At 39.5% G+C, this 20,606-nt stretch overlaps 1 protein-coding gene across 1 annotated transcript; it reads left to right on the top strand.

Annotated features, from left to right (window-relative positions):
• The first annotated feature begins 16,382 nt into the window (after positions 1-16,382).
• On the top strand, positions 16,383-20,386 carry ccdc43 (coiled-coil domain containing 43). Its single transcript, XM_061711424.1, has 5 exons — positions 16,383-16,568; positions 17,797-17,884; positions 19,113-19,248; positions 19,410-19,465; positions 19,662-20,386. Exons 1-5 carry the CDS (start codon positions 16,395-16,397, stop codon positions 19,847-19,849), a joined length of 642 nt encoding a protein of 213 aa, XP_061567408.1. The 5' UTR covers positions 16,383-16,394; the 3' UTR covers positions 19,850-20,386.
• Positions 20,387-20,606: the final 220 nt, after the last annotated feature.

Raw genomic sequence — 20,606 nt, forward strand, 5'->3', positions numbered from 1 at the left:
TGAAAAATGCTGATTATCTTCTGGCAGGAAAAGCCTGGCCTTCGGTTAGCAAGAGAAAGCAGAGCATGCGGTTTCTCCCTCTTCACTCATTCCACTGATAGACATCAATGTTTTACATTTGTGGCAAAAAAAAACAAAAAAACATCTCGATCACCAGACTACTTGAGGATAAGTATTTACATATTGGTGGAAGATACAATACTGGCAACAATCCCAAAGTCCGAGATGGCGGTGAGAACTAGCGAACGGTTGTGAGCTCAGGATTTAGAGCCAAAGGCCTTTTAAAAGATCAGCACACTTGGGAGTAGATCTCGAATGGGTGCTGAGTTACGGAAAGCGAGCCTGAGACTTTGATCTCTATCGGTAAATCCCTGCGGATGTTAGCCATGTGAAGGCAGCGGAGGGGAAGGCATCGCCATGAAAGAGCGGCGGCAGCGGTAACATTTCTACCTGACTGGAGATCACAATCTGAGGACAGAGACACACATACGCACGCAGCCGTTCATGCGAAGGTGAACAGGTCCACTTCGCACAGGGCCCAGGACTGCGTGAAGCGAGACAAAAGAGACAAAATATCACGGAGTAAAAGTGACAGACAGAAGCATATCTGTATCAGACAAGATGCCATTGTTAAGGCAAAAAAAGATCGAAAAGCTCGGCTGGCTGACTTGACCTGCGCTTTGTCACTCAGTCACTGGGCCGAACCACAAGAGACACTGGCAGATACACTCCAACATCAGCTACTTGCTGAAATTCAAGTAACATAAACTTCAGTGTCTTTTCAACCTCTGGCACCCTGTTCCCTGCCAGCTCCTCTGCTATTCACATCCCAGCCTGCCTCGGTTGAGCCAAAAGCCCCCGAGGGCAGATCTTTCTCAGGAGTTCACAAACAGATGTACACAAACTTACTGTGGCTGTCTGACTATCCTCGCCCGCACTATAAATATTCCTTTGCATACAGACATGGTGTCATTCTATTCACATCGAATTAACCAATCAGGATGGACGTGTGCCCTGAAATCTCTTCTCGTCAGCTCAAGTGTGATGTCCTAATGACTGCCTGGCCGTCGATACGGGTCCGCGTAACCGCGGGCCCTGAGGGGGACAATTAAGAGAGAGTAGGAGATGTTTTCCTTGATAAATGTTGTCACTGCTGGTACTGGTACTAATAAGCGGTAATTTGCTGCCGCAGACTCGGATGATGCACACTGTAACAGCTCAAGTGGAGACAGATGGGTCGACCTACAAGCTTTTACAATAAAGTGGCAGAAACGCTTCCATTAATTTGGAGGGGTGGAAGTTACAAATGCATGTAGAGTTTATGAGATTGGGCCTGGGAAACACTTATGCTACACGTGCAGCGATGTGCAGGGGAGGAGGGGGGGGTTCAAATTTACAATCCCATAAAGAATTTTACGATCATCAAAGACCAGATTTATTGACTGCACAAAACTCAGACCAGCTGAATCTGAGAGTCCTCAGATATGATTTGAACTCTTTAGATCCTGAAAGCCAGCTGGGACAGTTAAACACAAGTTACCTGTTCTAGTCTGGCTGGCTGAGCACATGCTAACATAGCACATGATGGCGCTAACTCATGTGCATTCATTTTGATCAAATCTGTCCAAATATCCTCATCTCCAAAGTCATGGCAGTGGTCTCAGCTCTGACAGAGTTCTGTCAGCTCAGCTGGATATCATGGGCTCATGGGTCCAGTTAGTCAACTTGGAAAAGGTCCTTAAATGAATTGAGGAAGCTTGCCACATAGGAAGACTCCGCTACTGCAAGGGGTAAAAGCTAATGTGCTAGCGGTGTCTTCCATTTAGTCATGGCTTGCAGGCTTCGACCGCGGATGAAGATACAGTAGCTGCTGAGAAACCCCTGCAGGAGATCCCAGAACCAGTCACAGCAGTGTCTTTGTACAATTAAGAGGACAGCAAGCACATTATATTTTAAATAAGAAATGTTTAGCCAGCCATTTAACACAACAGACATGTGCAGCTGATCAGGAGACCATGCTGTGCATACATTTGTGGCTTTACATGATTTTACCTGATGATGTACATAAAACATCACCCCCCCAGACAGTTGTCATGAATGTGAAATCTAACTATGGAGACCACAACAGTGTTTTTGTTTATTTTCCACTGTCACAATGTGGGTATACAAGAGCCACTTTCTGGAAAGGCCCCTCTTTTTCCCACCTCCCAAGGTAGACAACAAAAGCATTAATAAATAAATAATAAAACTCCTTTTGCATGTAAGGGACATGCCACCAACCCATAACTGAGTGACACATGTGAGAACTTCTAACAACTTTCAGATCAAGTCGTACACACGTCACAGGGATGCAGAAGAAAACAGGGAAAACACTTTGCATTTTTATTCTGACTCGTCAGCTCTAAATAACTAAATAACAAAAGGAAGAAAACAGTGATTTAATTCATACAAAGTCACGTGACTATGCAGAAAGCTGACGGTATCATTCTTGTGTCCTCTGTCATTGTTGTTTTGATTTACTGGTGCGCACACATCCACAGTGAACATGACCGCTTATGTCACATTTCACAACGTCATTCGGTCGCACTTTTTACGCAGTACAATGTGGTTTCGAGTTTTTAAGGACACGCTTTTGCTGGATTTTTCTGTCTTGCTCGAGCCAGAATGTAAATCGGTATCAAACATTTTTACGTAGATGTTACAGAATGTCAGTAAGCAAGCACCTTCACCTGCTTTAGGAGCCCCTAGTGGCAAGTTGATGAACTGAATGTTATTTATTACTTTGACTGTATTGACTTCAACTCTAAAAAAATTTTTTTTTAAATCTTCTCGAAGAGTGATTTTACAAGTTGTACATCTAACTGAAATTGTACAGTAAGTGAAGAATCTCAGTATGGAGCTCATTGGTTTGTGCAAAAGAAGCGTTACCTACAAACTTAAGCAAAGCCACATTTTAGACCCCGTCCACACGTAGCCGGGTATTTTTAAAAACGAATATTTCCCCCCTCCGTTTATAAAAAAATTTGCATCCACATTACATCATTTTAAAAAAAAAACCCTTCCACACGTAACCGAAGATTTGCGTTTTCGACCACATTCATAAGCATTCTAACCTGTAGATAATCTGCGGCTCCCGGGGAAGCTCCGCGGGCTCCGCGGCTCCGGGGGGCTCGGCGGGGCTCCGCGGAGGTTCAGCCTCCGCGGAGCCCCGGAGCCCTCTGTGTCGGTGTAACGCAGTAAGCGGCCGGTCAAGAGACCATTTATTTAATAAATAGCTTGGAGAACAGATGCTGGATCATCTGTATTTCTATAGTAAACAAAAGTCGCACGTCAGAGCAGATTTGTTGTTGTTTTGGCGCATAATGTGACGTTCGAAAACGCAAAACTCCGGTTGTGTGTGTCTACACGCATCTACATAAACGGAGTTTTCAAAAATCTTCACTTTGCCCAGAGTTTTTTTAAACCTTCGTTTATTTGCGTTTTCGTGTGGATGACAGGTCCAAACGTAGGAAAATATCTCCGGTTTAGCAGATATCCGCAGATATCCGGCTACGTGTGGACGGGGTCTTAGAGTTTGAGCAAAAACTGTTAAAATGCATTTATTTTACATGGTAATACTAACCCTAACCCTAACCCTATTTCCGTAGTAATAAAAAGGTTGAAACGTACACCTCTGAGAGTTAAATTCATTTCTAGGAAATTCACAACCGCTAAAATGACACTCTAATTAAATCTGCGTAATTTTAAAGAGCCCATACTTCACCCAGTTACAGGTTAATTATCATAGTTTGAAACATTAAAAACATGTAGACTCATTATAGCAGACTCCCACAAACAAATTACTGATCTGATGCTGTACACTGCTGCAGCGTCTCTTGTCATCACGGAAATGTGTTGTCTTTGTTCAGTAGTCAGGTCATGTTGTTAAAATAGTTGTTTTTTTAAATCATATTTTTTATAAACATTATTTATAAAAGAATGTCAAAGTAATCGTTGTTAAAAAACAGATTAACATGATCAGAACTTAAAACGATAACATCCAGAAGGGGCTTCGACTTCCACTTAATCTAATAAAATGCCAGCAGATATTTTCTGATAATCAGTCATTCATTATTTATGATAGACTGATTGTTAATGATTGATTTGCTCATTATTTCTGTATTTTTTGAAGGTTAATGATTATTAAAGAAACACCCAATGGACGTCCCCATTCTGAAGCCGGGGTTTTGCATCAGCGTCTCTCAAATCAGAGGAGGAAAGCCTTTCTTGCTGGTTCTGACCAAAGGGAGCAAATAAAGGATGGGAAGCCAGAGAGACAGATCCTCACAGAGAAGCGGTGAGAACACAGGTGGCACGAGACCGCACAGCCCTGTCTGATATGTCGGTGAGTGACGGCTACCAGCAGAGCAGGGTTGACATAGCCCATCGGCAGATGCAAAGCCAGCACCCATCTGCTGCATCCACCAACAATCGCAGGGTAGCACAGGGCGGCATGAAGCTCGTCACACTGCTCTCTGCTTCCCCTCTGTGGCACCACCAACAGATCGGCGATAGGAGGAAGTGTGTTGTCAGCATAGCAAATCGTTACTCCAAACTGTCACACCCAGATTTGCTTCAGTCAGTGGCTACCCTGATTTGTGTAGCCTTGTTAGGCAGTCATCTGATGACAATTCATCTGATTACAGAACCAATCAAATGTGGCATAGGCGGGGGGAGAAAATCCGCAGCACTTTGCTTGGCTTGGCAGGGAAGTTTGGGAAACATTACGGAGCTTACATGTGAACACTCACAGCGCTGTCAAATCCCACCCCGACACTGTTTAGTGAAGGAAAGTGGGGGAAATCGCAGTCAGCTGTCAAGAGAAAAATAACAATTCATTTTAAAATGAGGTGACACATGTGTCCCGGGGGATAACAGGGGATAACTGTGGGGGTTGCTCTGCTCTCAAATGCTCACAGCTACAGTAAGTCAACATTTCCTGCATTTATTCACAGAGAGACCCTTGATGGTTGACTTCTGTACAAGTAAATCTACTGTATCCATTTCCTTTTCATATCGTCTCTGCAAAAATCACCAAAATCTATCTTTTATAGTCCATACCAAGCCAGGTCTTCAATTTAATTCCCCATCTGTTGCCAGCTTGAAATACTATCCAAGAAATGAGATCCGTGACCCTGAATACAGAGTAGGAAGCAGCACGGGAGGGGTAGAGACATGGCCTGATTCTGCAGCTAAGTGGCATGGCTCGGAGTGGGGAGAAGTCCTGGATTTCCTCGTCAAGTGGCATGGCTAAATATTTGACCTCCTCCACTTGGCCGTCTAGATGCACCGTCTAAACTCGCCTTCCCGGCATTTCCCCGTTTTTTCTTCGAAGTGGCAAGATCTGGCATGGTTACCCGGGCAAGCTGCCAAAAACTTTCCCCCTCACTACCAGAGGTCGCGCAAGTTCAGAAACCTGGAAAGGATGGGCTTTGCATTTTTAAAACCTCTGGGCCATCATTTGTGAAGTCACGTGCACACCAAGCAACGGAAAGGAGGGGAAAAAAAGCACTCTGAAACGTTCTTTGTGCTTCCTGACGATTTGGAGAAAGGAACCCTCAGAACTCAACGAGCAGTCTCCCTGGACTTCTCTGAGTTAGTGTTCCATATTCATTACCTTTCCTCCCCACTTACATAGTAAAGTTTTAATTGCTTCCAATTCAGACTAAAAAGCTAGATGAGTGGAGTGAAAGCGCCAGGCCTCCTGAGAGGGAGATATGGGAAGTCCACCACCAGCACACTCAACCCGACAGACGCATAACTACTAATAAGAACCCTCATTACACATTACCAGATTATTCCCTCCGCTATCAGTGCTGAGTTAATTTTTTTCCTCTCGAGACACTCGAAGTCAATGGGCTCCGACAAAATTATGAAGAAAATTATGAAGTCAAACAAAGCCTCCTCCACTTAATGACTGGGCTCGTCTCCTTCAACCGAAGGTGAGAGCACAGACTCCTTGAACTTTGCCTGTTCAAACTATGCAACTCTGCTGAAATTTTACCTAGGTTTTTATCATCAAGAGCACTGGAGGGTTTATTCATTCTAGTGAAAGGACAGTTTAATTCAGCTGTGTTTATACAAGCGCCAAATCACGATAAATGTCATCTCGAGGAACTCGGATAGTAGAGTTCAACTCAAATTAGTCCAAATAATACAGTTAAAATTACAATGATATTAACTGCCTCGCTAAGGAAAGCAGCAGATTACAACAAAACTTTGCTTTGATACAATCCCCCGTCCTGAGCAAGCACCAGGCGACTGTGGACAGGAAAACACTCCGGCAGAACCAGACGCAGGAAGAGCGGCCAAGGACGTGTTCCACTTGTCCAAGTACTTACAAGTATTTATCTGACTCCCACCATCAAACTAATAACTTTTAAGTTATAAATGTCTATTGAAATATAAGCTATCCATCCATTAGCTACTTCTTAGCCAGTGAATGTATTCAATCGTACACTGGTTCTGAAACAAACTAGCTTTATTAAAAATAAATACATAAATGCATCATTACGTATTTAAAATACATAAATCTCATTCTTAATTGTTTCATTTATATTTGACTGACAAATATACCAAGCTGAGACTGCTGCCCGGCGACCCAGTAACAGATGAGCGGAAGGAAATGGATGGATGGAGGGATGACAAATATGCAACACATTGACTTTATTAGCCTTTTTATGATAAATCTATGTAAAATCAATAGAAATGTATGTAACTGAAATACATACATCCTTAAATTAGGCCTGAATATTCCTGTGAGTAGGAGTTTATCCCAGGGTCTCCTTTCTGTTATACAAGTATGAAACACTTTGCTACAGGAAGACCACCTAATATACCCTAAACGCCTCCACTGGCTCCTCTCGTTGAGGAGCAGCGACTCTACTCTTTAGTTACTCCCATAATGAACTTCTCATCCCATCACTACGCCAGAGTCCACCCTGTTTTAGCTACTTGTACCCATGATCTTGTTCTTTCGGTCACTACCCGCAGGTCATCACAACTCTTACCAAAACTATCAACTCTTTAGATTTCCTCGATGATGAGAAATGACTGCTCTCAAATTTCCACATTGTTTCACAGTCTAAACAGCTACAATTGAACTACCCAATGCACAAAGATTAGAGAAAGCAAAATTGTTGTTTGTTTCTTTCGTGTGAGTGTGTGATTGGACTTTGTCTTTTATTCTTCCTGCATTAATAACCTCAGACTGAGTCGGTTGGCTGGCTGGATGTCGCTGCATTTAACCAGCCAACAGTAAAATAGTACTTATTCATGGCTGTGGCGCTATTATGATTAAAAATATGAGCTGAAATGGTAGAATAAATAAATAAATAAATATATTTACTACTAATGTGATTTTTTTTTCTCTTTTTTTACACACAAATCGGATTCATGACAAAGATTAAGAGCTTAGGAGCGAAAAATGATAATACAAACTAAATAAAATTCAGAAGAATTCAGATACGACAGATAACCTTTTTATTTAACAGCTAGACAGTCTGGTTTTGAGAAACTTACTAAAAGAATTAAGAATATATTTGGAATGTTTGATAACAATAAAATTGCTGGTGGTGGAGGTTAAGTAGAGGAGAAATATATTGAAATAATCATTAGGACCACATTATCGTCATTTTTACTTCTAAAGCAAACTCTTTTTTAAACAAGTCCAAATGTGCAAATAGTGGTGCAAGTACAAGAGCGAGTTTGCAGACTTTAACAAGCCGCTTCACCAGCTGATTGGCAGGAACCATGAACCCAACATGGCAGCCGTTAGGTGAAACAGTGCAAAGGATCATTAAAGTCATTCAGCACAGCAATTCAACAACCAGTCTGGCAGACCATGTCGGCAGTTCAGATTCTAATCTGAAACAACCTAAAATCTGAAGCGCCTACAAAACATTGGAAAGCTTATAAAAAGATACAGGAAACACACAGTTAGACCCAGGAAGGGTAGAAGTCGGAGCGATCGGCCTTGAAAGTATAAAATGCACATCAAAGGATATGAAAAAAATATTGCATTGTATTGTCTGGGATCAAAATCATCTGGAGGTAACAGGAGTTACGGAAAAGCTTCGCATAAACCATAATTTACACCTAAAGAGAAAGATAATAAGTACGGGCTGAAGAGGAGCAGTAAGGGGCTGTGGGTGATGGATAAAAGTGGTATTCAGTGATGAATGATGACGCTGCACGGGGCATACAGATGATGCACATTGAAAGCAGATAAAAACGACCACATGAAGAAAAGAAAATCAGCTCAATTACACAGTTTTCTTTTTCCATCAATCAGAACTTGGCATTTAATATTGAGGTCACTGACAATTTGTATTGACAACAAATATTAGAATTTTTGTTTTTCCGACAAAGTGTTAATTGAAATGGTTTGTTTGTCTCATTTCAACTGCACCGATCCATATTTCTTCCTCGTAATTAAGTTATTCCATATTTTTTTGATTCTCCTTTTCCGTTATTAGATTTTGTCCAAAAGATCTCCAACAATTATATTCGTTTTTCTCAAAATAAAGTGAATAAATAAAAGAGCCAGAATGTTCAGTTATTAAGTAAGACAGTTTTGTCGTACCTGTGATCTTTGGTTTGGTTTTTTGTCATTTATTAGTGGCTAGAACGTCTCTCAAGACTGCTGATGCTATATGATTCGTCAGGGGTTGTGTCTGTTTGTTAGTGTATTCCCAACCTCGAACTACGACAAATGTAATAAGATAAAAGATTTACTGATAATTTACTGATAATTTTTAAAAAGTTTAATACCAAAGCCAAATATGCTCAAATGTACACTTAGCTGCTAAAAAAATGTCTACTCTCTGCTCTGTTTCTCTTTTTGAAAGCAATTAGTGAGGGAGAAAATCAAAAAGTTATTACTTAACAGTATTTATACTTATATTGGAGTGTGGGAGGTGAAACATTTAACTTCTATAAACATTTATTTCAAGAAGAAAAGATGTGTTTCAACACTATATATCTTGTTGATTAAATGTAAGACACGTGTGGATGGACAACAGACAGGAGCATATGGAGGAAGTGTAAATTTAGTAGCTTGTGATTATAATTGTAATGTGTGTGTGTGTGGAGTCAATCTTCTCAGAAAATACCCGAGTCCTCTAAAAAGCTGATCAATATGATGTCTCACATCTGTTCAATTTATGCAAAGATATGAGCAAAGATTCAAATTTGGTTAGCAGTTGAATAAAAAGTGAATGAAGCGCGCAGATTTTCCAAACAAGTAAACATGAATGATTATCGGATTTAATGATACTCAGGTGAAGCCTTTCTGCAATCAACATAATTTTAACTGCAAAGCAAACCAAGCAAAAATTAAAAGTAATTTGGGACACTAAAACCAGTCTGAATTTCTGGGTAGAGATTTTCAAACACAAGCACATTTGTGGCCATCCCTCATCGGAAAGCAAAGCAAAAAGTAAGAGGCAGACAAGGAGAGGTAGGCTTCGCTGTCTGGTAGGAACACACAGGTGGAGGAAGAAAAGAAAGAGAGAAATTTTAAACAAAACTTAAGGTGCTGAGGTGGCAGGGAGCCCAGAAAAGAAAAGGCTTCAACATGAAGCAGAACAAGGCAACTTGGCCTGCAAACACACATGAAGAACAACAACAAAGATCTGGCAGATCGCAAGCAAATAAAACCTGGTATTCCCCAGAGAAGTGATGCCTAATATGATACAGGTGCAGAAATCAGTAACTGAAACCGTGTGAAGCAGGGGCAGGAAAAAAAACTCAAAAGCATATGATGTTTCAAAATAAAACAGGAAATACAGCTTTAAAAGATGAAGCATGGAAATGCAAAGATCAGAAACCCATGAACCAGTTGTGTATGTGTTGTAATAATAAGGTTTAAAATGTTGTATATAGTAAGTTAACTTCAATAATTAACAGGCAACTTCATTGCATCAAACTGGGCTAGAAAAGGAGACTCAACTAAATTCCAAGAATACATGTCAGCTGCTTGCAACAGCGTTGAAAAAGCTAAACTCAGGTGCAAATACTAGAAATGTAATGTTTTGTTCCAAGTGTACCAAAAACACCAAACACATTTTTATTCTTCATTGCCAAAGCCAACAGCTGGAAAAAAGTGTGCCAAAGTATGCAAAAAAACCCCCAGTTTTTTTCTAAACTTCATTCAGTTGAGATCAGAGTGTATTCATAAAAATAATACCAGGTCTGAAACGGGTCTAAGAATCAGCTGCCACTTTCTGAAAGAAATCTTGTTCATAAATGAGTTCAGAAAAAAAGTCACAATATTTAATAAGATCATCTCATCCTATACACTTCAAAAATATTTTTTAAGAAAGCATCTTAATGAGCCACTTTTTTATATGTGAATTTCATAATTGGACATTTCAATTTACCTCTCTGAAAATATCTGAATGTGTGTATCAGAACAAACTCATTGATGGAAGCTTCATGACTAATATTCAAAGGAGGGTCACATATTGGGCTTTAAATATTTAATATATTATTAGATATAAACAAATTGGTGCAATTAGTGCTTTACACCAGAGAAAGAGAGGACACAGTTAGGCAGTTCCCTCTTTGCTGTTGCTACATTATGTTAACCAGCTGGTAGTTAACAGCCTCACGCTGTACAAGCACGAGAAAAGTATTGATCTTGTTTGATCTGCCAAAAAGTAAGTTAGGGTACATGGTGGAAAACAAACACTTAGTGGCAGCTCATGCCTTTAATCCTTAAATGTCTTATATTCTGTGAAGTAGCGAAGAAATGAAAGTTCACTGAGATCGTTTCTCTTCAGAGTGTTCTCTGTTTCTTATATTGGCACCATTTGATATCATGCATTGGTTTCTGCGCCGTCTGAAACCACGGGAAGCACGCCAAAAGCCGTAGCTATGTTCAGGCAACATAAATAACTGTATTTTATTTATTTATTTAAAATTATAGCTTTTCTTCACTTTAAAACCTTGCTGGTGTTGGATCACCCCCTTATAAAGTCTGGGCCTGAATCGAGACACAAATGTTGGATATTCTGCTCTCCCTTTATTCATCTCCGCTGATAGTGTGATTTAATTTCCACAACAGGATGTGTACAAAAATGTCAAAATATTGCTTTAAGCTCTAGGGGCTCGGTTGTGACACTTCAAGAAAGACCTTCAAGCTGAGACGCGACTTTTTTAACATGACATCAGCGAGCTCTTCGCACAGTAAATGGGGAGAGGCATTTTTGGCAACCAGGATTTGATAATCCGCATGTTGAGTGGCAAAATCAATAAGTCATCAGCAACATTTAATAAAGACACTGAGCAATGTGCTACAGCCTTCTCTTCTAGACGGACCACGCTGTCTGTCCTGGTCTAACCTTGTTAACATGTCCATATTGTGTTATTTTTACACAATATGAAAGCCTTGTCTCCTTGCCTCCTCACCTTGCCAGTAAAGAAAGATTGAAAAACCAAGATTCCGATTGAGATTTATTATTATTATTATCATTATTATTATGTAATAAACCTAAGAAACTCATCTCTAAACCCAGAGGCTAAGCCTGGGCTGAGAACTGAGAACAAGGTTTATACTGTGTGGCTATTTAACATTAGCATACACATTACCGGTTTGCTAATGCAGTGAAGCTGAAATGTCAACAGTGTTTAAGAAAAGTCACATACGGAGCTCCAGCAGAAGGAGCAGTGGAAACAAAGGCAGAAACCATCTCCATATTCGACGATATATGCATATTGAACAGGTGAATATGTAGTTTTATCTAATATAGAGGCACATCTAAAGTACAAAACAGTCATTTAGCAGGGGGAATACAGTTTATATAGTTCTTTCATATTGTCCAAACAGGGGTGGCTTTTTGTCTTGTTATTGTGTACTTCCCACCTGAAGGCAGGCAGTGCAGCAGAGTCAGATGAGTGGCAACTGTCGTCTTCTTCTTTCAGCTTTTCCCTTTAGAGTTCATCACAGGAGATCACTTGTTTCCATCTTGCTGTGTCTTCTACATCTTTCTCTGTCGCACAAACTAACAACATATCCTCTTTCGCAACATATACAAGTATTCACTCCACTCCTCTCCCCTTTTTCATCCTGCCTGGCATCTCCATCTCCTGCATCCTTCTGCCAATACATTCACTATCCCTCTTCTTTACATGTCCACACCGTCTCAGTCTGGCTTCTCTTCCTTTGTCTCCAAGGTGTTTGACCCTGACAGTTTCTTTGATCAGAATCAGAATCAGAATCAGCTTTATTGGCCAAGTTTGAACATGCCCGACAAGGAATTTGACTCTGGTTATTTCGCTCACTGTACCCATATTTAAAAAGTACCAAGCAGTAAATAAACAAATGTGGCACTTATTAACATATATACAATTACAAAAGTGAAAGGTGCAGCAGAATGAGGTAGATATATGATGATTGATGTGGTTGTTTTTAACCCTATTCATTCTCGTCACTCTGAAAGAAAATCTTAATATTTTTCTTTGTCAGTGCCATCGTCTCTGAGCATAAAGAACTCTTGGACTCACTATCCTTGTAAACCTTTCCCTTTACTTTCATGGCTACTGAGCTATCACTCAAACTCATATCCCTTCTTCACCTCTACATCCTCAGTGTCCTGCTGCTGCCCTTTCATTTACACACCTTGCTGCGACTGACCTTCATTCCTCTTTTCTCTGGTCCAGATCTCCACCTCTCCAGTTTTTCTTTTATCAGCTCCCTACCCTCATGACAGATCACGGTGTCACTTGGAAACATTAAAGTCCAAGTAGACACCTGTCTGACCTCATCTGTCAACCTATTTATCACCATGACGAACACGAAGGGGCTCAGAGCTGACCCTTGATGCAGTCCCACTTCCACCTGAAACCCATCTGTTGTCCCTACTCCTTTTCTGCCACTACGGACTTTCCCATTCAAAACCACAATTTTTCACTTCTCTGTCATAATCTTTCTCTAATTCTACAAGAACAAAGTGAAACTCCACCTGAATCTTCCCTGTACCACTCCATCAGCATTCTCAAAGTAAACACTGCATCTGTAGTTCAGAGGAGTAACAAGTGAAAACCGTAACGACGTGTAAAAATCACATGACGACACCACTGACATCACAATGACATCACAACTCATGACTGTACTGTAAAACCACCTCCCCAAGTTCTTCTGTCTCTTCTTACAACAAGACGCCAAAGAAAAAATATGTTTCCTTTCAAAAATGACACTCTTAATTGGTGAAAAATGTATCAAGAATGTTAACAGTACAATAACTTGTATCAAGCAGTTTTACATTGTCGCAACATTGCTAGTAAGTCCTTAATTACAGTTGATTATGGTGTTAAATGAAATGTGAAACAGGAAAAGGAAATGGGGGGGGAAATCAGCAGCCATTTAACAGCTTTACAAGTATATTAAATGTTTTATATTACTACATGTGATCAAAAAATTTGAATCCTCGAGAAGATGCGCAAACATGCCTGGTACACTTTTTTTTCTTCTTTTTTTTCATTTTTCTGCACTGCCTGGTTGTTAGGGCTCTGGTTATATTCTGTCACATTAGGGCTGGGATATACGATATGTTGACAGAGAGAGGACACTGCACATTGAGACTGTAGGGCTCTTCCAGAGCTGGTGGCACTGGGACATGAAGACAAGTGTGCATCTGTGTGTGTGTGTATGCGTCTACAGAAGTAGAGGGTTGCCTGTGGAGCAGAGCATGTGGATGCCCACCCACTCAGCAGCCTCGCGGCTCTCGTCATTTCGCATCAATCCACAGCCCCTCAATATAAATAGGACAGGCGTCCTGAAGCTACGCACTACTATGAGCGGCAATGGCATTATGCATCGACCCCAGGACCCCTTGGCTTGAAATATGACTACACTGCCCCGTTGTAATGGAAGTTTCCCTCTCACTAGTGCACCACTCTGTGGGAACAGGGAGCTATTTTGGCAGTAAGTTACATGAAATGGATGTACTTCACCATTTTAATACTGGCTGCAGTATTTAAAAAAACCCGACAGCCAAAAAATATCATTGAAACTAAACTTTGGAGAAGCTCATTTTCAAATTTTAATTTGAAAAATAGTATTTAAAAACGTATTTTTCTAAAGCTTAAAGGTTCTAAAGCTTTAATACTAAATCTTTAACAAATATAGGCAATTATCATCAATAAGCACGATTATGAAACAGTAAGTGATGCAAATGGATTTTAAAAAGAAACAGTACTTTTTTCTTCTTTTTTTAGCATTGCTAAAGGGTGTTTGATGAACATTTGATGACTTTGCCTTAAAAAAAAGAAGTAAAGCAGACCAAATGTTGGAGCCCGTGTATCTGGGCTACAAGTTTTTGTACAAAGAGGTTACAGTTCCACATGGTAACCTCCCTGTGGCGTCACAGAAGCTTCACACTTCATTACTGTAAGGCCAGAAACGTGTGAAGCTTTTATGTTGGCGCAAGGGAAAGGCAGCGTGTCTGTGTTCATGCGTATGTGAAGCTGCGACTGTGTGTTAATGCTATAACTAGAGGATGTAGGGGAACTAATAAGCACCCTTGCACAAACTGCCAGCTAAAAGCAAAATCAAACCATTCACATGGAAACACCATTTAATATATTCAAACAGCTGGGAGGTGTTATCTGTTGCCTCAGTGTCAAATGAAAGAGAACGAACAAACATCTGGCAGGGCATTTTCTTGCTCCAACAGCTCTGCTTACAATTATACTTTTAACAAAGTGGCTGTAATATGCATAGAGCAACAGAAATGAATAACGTACGAAATAAGGTCCAAACTACTGTCACGCATCAAAGGTAACACATCTCCATAAGAAAGAAATAAACAACTCTGTCTTCTGGTTCCACCCAGTGGCCAAATAAAGAAAGTCACCCTTTTTTAAAGTACTACTACTGAATTTAGTGCATTCTGCACAATGAGTGCTGTAATTCAAAAATAAGAAAGAAAAAGAAGAAAAGAAAAGAAAAGAAAAGAAAAGAAAGAAGTACTTTGGGTAAGAGATCGTAAAAAAGGGTATGATAACAATGAAAACTATATTTTTCATCTCCGAGCAACAAGCATTTGCAATCACACAAATAAACAATATAAGAAAACATTGTCTCATCAGACAAACGAACATTGAACAGTTGCTGTGTTTTTGTCATGTTGAAATCATGGTTGTGTAACTTCCTGTAAGATTCAAAGAATAGCTCATTATTTTGAGACCAGTTTTTCCATTAGAGTAGGACTGGCACACCTAATGCCTAAAGCTTTGGAGTGAGTTCATAATACTTCTGTAAACTGTGGGATGTTCCAACAATGATTTCTAATCAGCAACATTCGTATTTGTGGCAGTATCCCTGGGAACTTATGTGACTGCCAATGCTGGGCATGCTGCTCTGCCAGAAATTCTGACTGCTAAAACTGATATAATGAGCCAGATTAGCAGCAGAAAGGAGTTGTTAAAGCCATTCCCACTTAGATAAACAGTTGACAGGACTGGCAACCTGACCAGATTGTACCCTGACCATTGTCTTGCGACAGCTGAAATAGACTCTGGTAGATCCCCATGACTATATAGGATTGAACTGCGCAAAGATATGACATTTGATTGATTGATTGATTGAAGAATGTATTAGAAGAATTGCATAGGATCAGGTACAGTTTCATGACAGTACAGATTCGCTGATACAAAGTCAACTAAAAGGCATTATTCCAAGAAAGCATTACACTTGTTTACATTGGAGACCTTTTTTTTAAACTCATATAACATTGAATGACATACAGGTAAGAAGCAGTACTTTGTAGGGAAGATTGTAAAAAAAGGAAAAGGGGGGAATTACTGTTATTTTGCACCGAGAGAGACTAAAAAGGTGATGAGACAAATAGAATAGAATTTAAAACTTCTATAAAGAGACAACGATTCTTTACGTACATACACACACATGTTTAGGCTACATGGATACATGCATACATACACACACAGATAGATACACAGATACATACACACACACACGCACACGCACACGCACACACACACACGCACACACACACACACAGCAGGTAAGGGCTTGTAGTTTTTGTTAAGTTTTAAAATACCTGTAAATACTCGAAAGTTCAATTATGAACTGAAAATTATTTTAAAAGCGAAAATCCAACCATAAGACTAATAGCTTTACTTTTAAGAGTCCACTGCTGCTCTTTGGTCTTGAGGTAGGCCAATCCACAGACATAAAACATGACATGTTTCTACCCTTTTTGATAATATTCTTGGTTGTTATTTGTTAATTCTTTATTTTTTTATTTATTTTTTTTATTTGTTGACGGTTTTTGACACAGGCACTAACGAAGGGCAGCCACGCGGAAAACGAAAGACCCCAAAGCGCCAAGATGGCGGCGCCCGTAAGAGACGCCGGGGAGTTTGAAGGCTGGTTAAATGACCGACTGGACGAGCTGGAAGTAGACCGAGAGGTGTACAGCGCCTACATCTTAGGAATCCTGCAAGAGGAGGAGAGCGACGAGGAGAAAGAAGATGCGCTTCAAGGAATTTTATCCGCATTTCTGGTGAGTATCAGAAGCGGCGCGTTGACGCTCAGCGGCTCTCGTTTGTTGCTGTCAGTCTGCAGGTCTGGGGGTCTGCAGGTCTGGCTATTAAACTGAGCTCCACGTCACTCAACTATGAGAGCTTTCCTGGTGCCACACATCTAATTTTAGCTCATCGCTTTAAGCCTGAATTATGGTTCTGCGTTAAATCGACGTAGCCTACGGCGTACCTTACGCCGTAGGCTCTGCGTTGGTGTAACGCGAAACCATAAATCAGCCTTCAATCAGCGGCTTTCCCCAACACGCTTACGAGGACGCGGTCGGTTTCTGGGTTTCTGGGTTTCTTGACTGATGTAAAATCAGCAGTATTATTGATCAGAGATCCAAGTGCGATCAGTATAATCAATAGTCCAATTAGTTCTGTAAAATACATGAATTTAAATAGTTGCAACTTAACTATGTGACCATCCGTGTGCTGCCTGCATTATGTCATCGCCCTAATTTACACCCATCAGTTATGAGATCGGAGCAGAGGTGTCAAAAGTATTCACATTCATTACTCAGGTAGAAGTATAGATACTAGAGTTTAAAAATACTCCTGTAGAAGTTGAAGTATCAACTCAAGTGTTTTACTCAAGTAAAAGTATAAAAGTACTGGTTGCAAAACTACTTAAAGTATAAAAGTAAAAGTAATGTAAGGGGGGAAAAAGCCATTAAGGACAAAAGCCATTGAAAATGAATGTATCTTAGTATATTGCAAATATATTGACTATAAGTATTGTAATGGTGCAAAAAGTCAAACTTCAGAGGCATGTTATCATTTATCCTAACCTTTATTGGAATGTACATCCAAGTTTAGTTGCAGGAATCTGAGGGCAACGGATGTAAGAACAAAACTGGACAAGAACATCTGAAACAACCACAACCAAATTCACTCTATCCGGATGGAGCAATTTAACTGGATTGTTTGTTTTTTTTAAGGCCGAAATGAAATAGAGTAACGAGGCTGTTTTTAAAGTGTAAGGAGTAAAAAGTACAGATAATTGCGTGAAAATGTAAGGAGTAAAAGTAAAAAGTTGTCTGAAAAATAATTACTCCAGTGAAGTATAGATAACCAAAATTTCTACTTAAGTAAGGTAACAAAGTATTTGTACTTCGTAACTTGACACCTCTGGATCGGAGTACCAGGTCATGTATCATTCCCTATATGAATGACTAATTTGCTTCTGACTTAAATTTATTTGTGCAGGATGAAGACACCGTGGAAAATGTCTGCAAACAGATCATCAAGCAGTGGGCAGAGTTTTCCAGCCGCTCTGCAGCAAGAGCTGACGACGGTATCTGTATACTCCTCTCATTTATTTATTTTTTCTACATTTTGTTTGGTTAAGACATTTATCCAATGCATTGTAACTTGTTCATAAACTAAACTATATATCCTAATATAAGGTCATATCATAAGAACATGCATGTGACGTTTTAAATCCTATCCAGGTGGCAATCATCTAAAACTTGATTGAGGAAATGAGTTACCAGGACTACAAGCACAACTTTAAGAGATAAGAACGTCACATATTTTGGGGTTTCTAAATTCCAGTACAACTAAGGTTTTTGTTTTTGGACCTGTACGCTTCAGAAATACCATATCTACCGTATATACCGATATTTTTTTTTAACTCGCACATAAAACAAATCTCTTGGATGGCTTTCTTTCATTTATGTAATAAAGCCAAATTGTATCAGAGTGAAACAGCAAAAGTAGTCCATATTTTTTATTTATAATCTTAAGAGATGATCAATTACGCTGTAGTGAGAGTTCTGTTAATAAGAATTTCATTAATTTTAGTCTGTCACTATTGGATAATAGTGATATCAATAAAAAATCCTCTTGACCAACCACCTCCATGGACTAAAGGTCTTTTAATTCCAGGTTTTCCCAAGAGCACACTTCAAATTCCTTATGGTTCATTTAGTTTCCAAATATAGAACAGGAAGCAGAACCTTCAGCTATCAGGTTTCTGTTTGAAGAACTGGCCCCTAGTTTGAGTTTAGGGATCAGGAACATGCTCCACATTTGAGATTGGGTTTTTAACTTTCTCAAATGTATAGTTATGGGGTTGTTTGACCCTGAGTTGGCTTCTGAGTCTGGTCAGGTCTTCCTCTCCTTACTCACTGCACGCATGCTCACAGCAAATGATAATTTAACTTAAAATTCAGTGCAATCAACAAGATTCCTCAAATAGACAATTTTGTATAAATTCTGCACTTTAACACTGTTTAAATACTGAATTTGACTATATTGACTTTAACTAGACATTTTTTTAATTACTTAATTGATTTGAATTTTAAATCAATTGAACTATACTGTACTAAATTTGACTTTAAAATACTCTGGTTACTTTTGTTTTAAACTGGTGGTTTAAAAAAAAAAAACAAGTCCAACCAGACTTCTTTTTTCAGTATTATATTTTGAATAATATTAACTCTACATTTGTAACAGGATGTATCACAGCCACAAAATGTTATTCAGATTCATTTACTTCTTCTTTTTCCCCCTCTCTGCAGCTGAAGTCCAGGCCATTGCCAGCATGATAGAAAAACAGGCTCAGATTGTGGTGAAACAGAAGGAGATGTCTGTGGACTCAAAGAAAAGGAAAGAGGCCTTACTGGCCCAGTACGCCAACATCACGGACGAGGAGGAATATCCTTTACTCAGTAGCTGACGGCACGGCTGCAATTGCATTTGAAATGTTCAATATTCTCCACTTTTATCAACAGTGCCATGCGGACACAGTCCAGCAATTTCATGGGAAGAGATACTCAAGTTAAACACACGTTGAGCTCTTTCCTTGACAAAAGTACTGGAGCTGAAGAAGAGGAGCCTGCAACTGGAAATGACTTTACTCCAAGTGATAAATGTATCCTTTCTGGAAATGGTCATCACAGCTTTGTTTTAACGTATTTGCAATGTTACTACTTAATTCTAACATTAAAATTGCTTGTGTAGCGTTCCAATCACTAACTAATAAAAAAACTAATACTGTAACATCTGTTAATGATAAATGATCCGAGTGCTGAGGTTTTCAACGAGTTGTCCTTCACTCAGAGGGCCAGCTCTATTCAAGAACACCAACCTGGAGGAGGTGTTTAACCGCCAGAAGCAAAAGCGGGAACAGGCTCGTGAAGATTCTCATAAGAAGAAAGAGATGGACAAGATGCAGCGGGAAAAGGACAAACTAGCTAAACAAGAGAGGAAAGACAAGGAGAAGAAGCGCACACAGAAAGGTGAACGCAAAAGATAAAATAAAAAGAATGGACACTTTTCGTGAAGAACTTTTGTTACGTGGAAAATAAAAGGAAGATCAAAGACTATATTCAATTAGCCCCGTGAAACCTCGCTCATTAAGGCAACGGCATGCTCGTCTTTACCTCCTGAAATTCATGAAAGACAAATCGCTGAACGTTGTGCAAACTGAAATCTAGATATGCATTGTTTTTCTTTCAATATTGATGTAACAAAAAAATTTCTTCCCAAAAAATAAAAAGGCAACGCATTGTACATGATGACAGCTGGGATGACATTAGAAGTTATGGAAATTTCTTCAGATTGTGCTACAAATTCTTTGGTTAGGCGTTCACATTTGACCTTTTTAAAAAGATAAAAATCTGCAACTAGAAAACAAAGATGGCAGTGAAATGGCGCAACGCTTGTAAGGCTACAAAGTTCAGTTTTTTTTGCCGATATTTGTAACTACTTCAAGAATATGCCTTATATTTCTGCAAATGTTGCTGGTGAGAAAAACAACAGAAAGGGGTTAGGTTTTCGTTTGATTTTCAGATGATTTAAAACCTAAAAATCGAGAATGTTGAATAATACCTGACATATACCACAAACCTACATTGAAATGTCTGTTTCCATCTTTTTAAAAATAATAAACATTTTCAACAATTTGTTTGTGTATTTTTAATCTCAAGCTCACAGAACAGTTAGCAAGAAAAACAGGAACATTGAAATAACAATGAACAGCTCCATTTATCCACACAAGCTATCATGGTGCA

The sequence above is a fragment of the Cololabis saira genome, chromosome 21 (genome assembly GCF_033807715.1).
Source record: "Cololabis saira isolate AMF1-May2022 chromosome 21, fColSai1.1, whole genome shotgun sequence".
In the NCBI taxonomy this organism is placed as follows: domain Eukaryota; kingdom Metazoa; phylum Chordata; class Actinopteri; order Beloniformes; family Belonidae; genus Cololabis; species Cololabis saira.

Excerpts from the sequence above, each read along its gene's own strand:
- ccdc43 (XM_061711424.1), top strand. The coding sequence starts at position 16,395 with ATGGCGGCGCCCGTAAGAGACGCCGGGGAGTTTGAAGGCTGGTTAAAT. Across the intron at positions 19,249-19,409 it reads AACATCACGGACGAGGAGGA|TGGAGCTGAAGAAGAGGAGC; the intron begins ATATCCTTTACT and ends TGACAAAAGTAC. Across the intron at positions 19,466-19,661 it reads CTTTACTCCAAGTGATAAAT|CTCTATTCAAGAACACCAAC; the intron begins GTATCCTTTCTG and ends TCAGAGGGCCAG.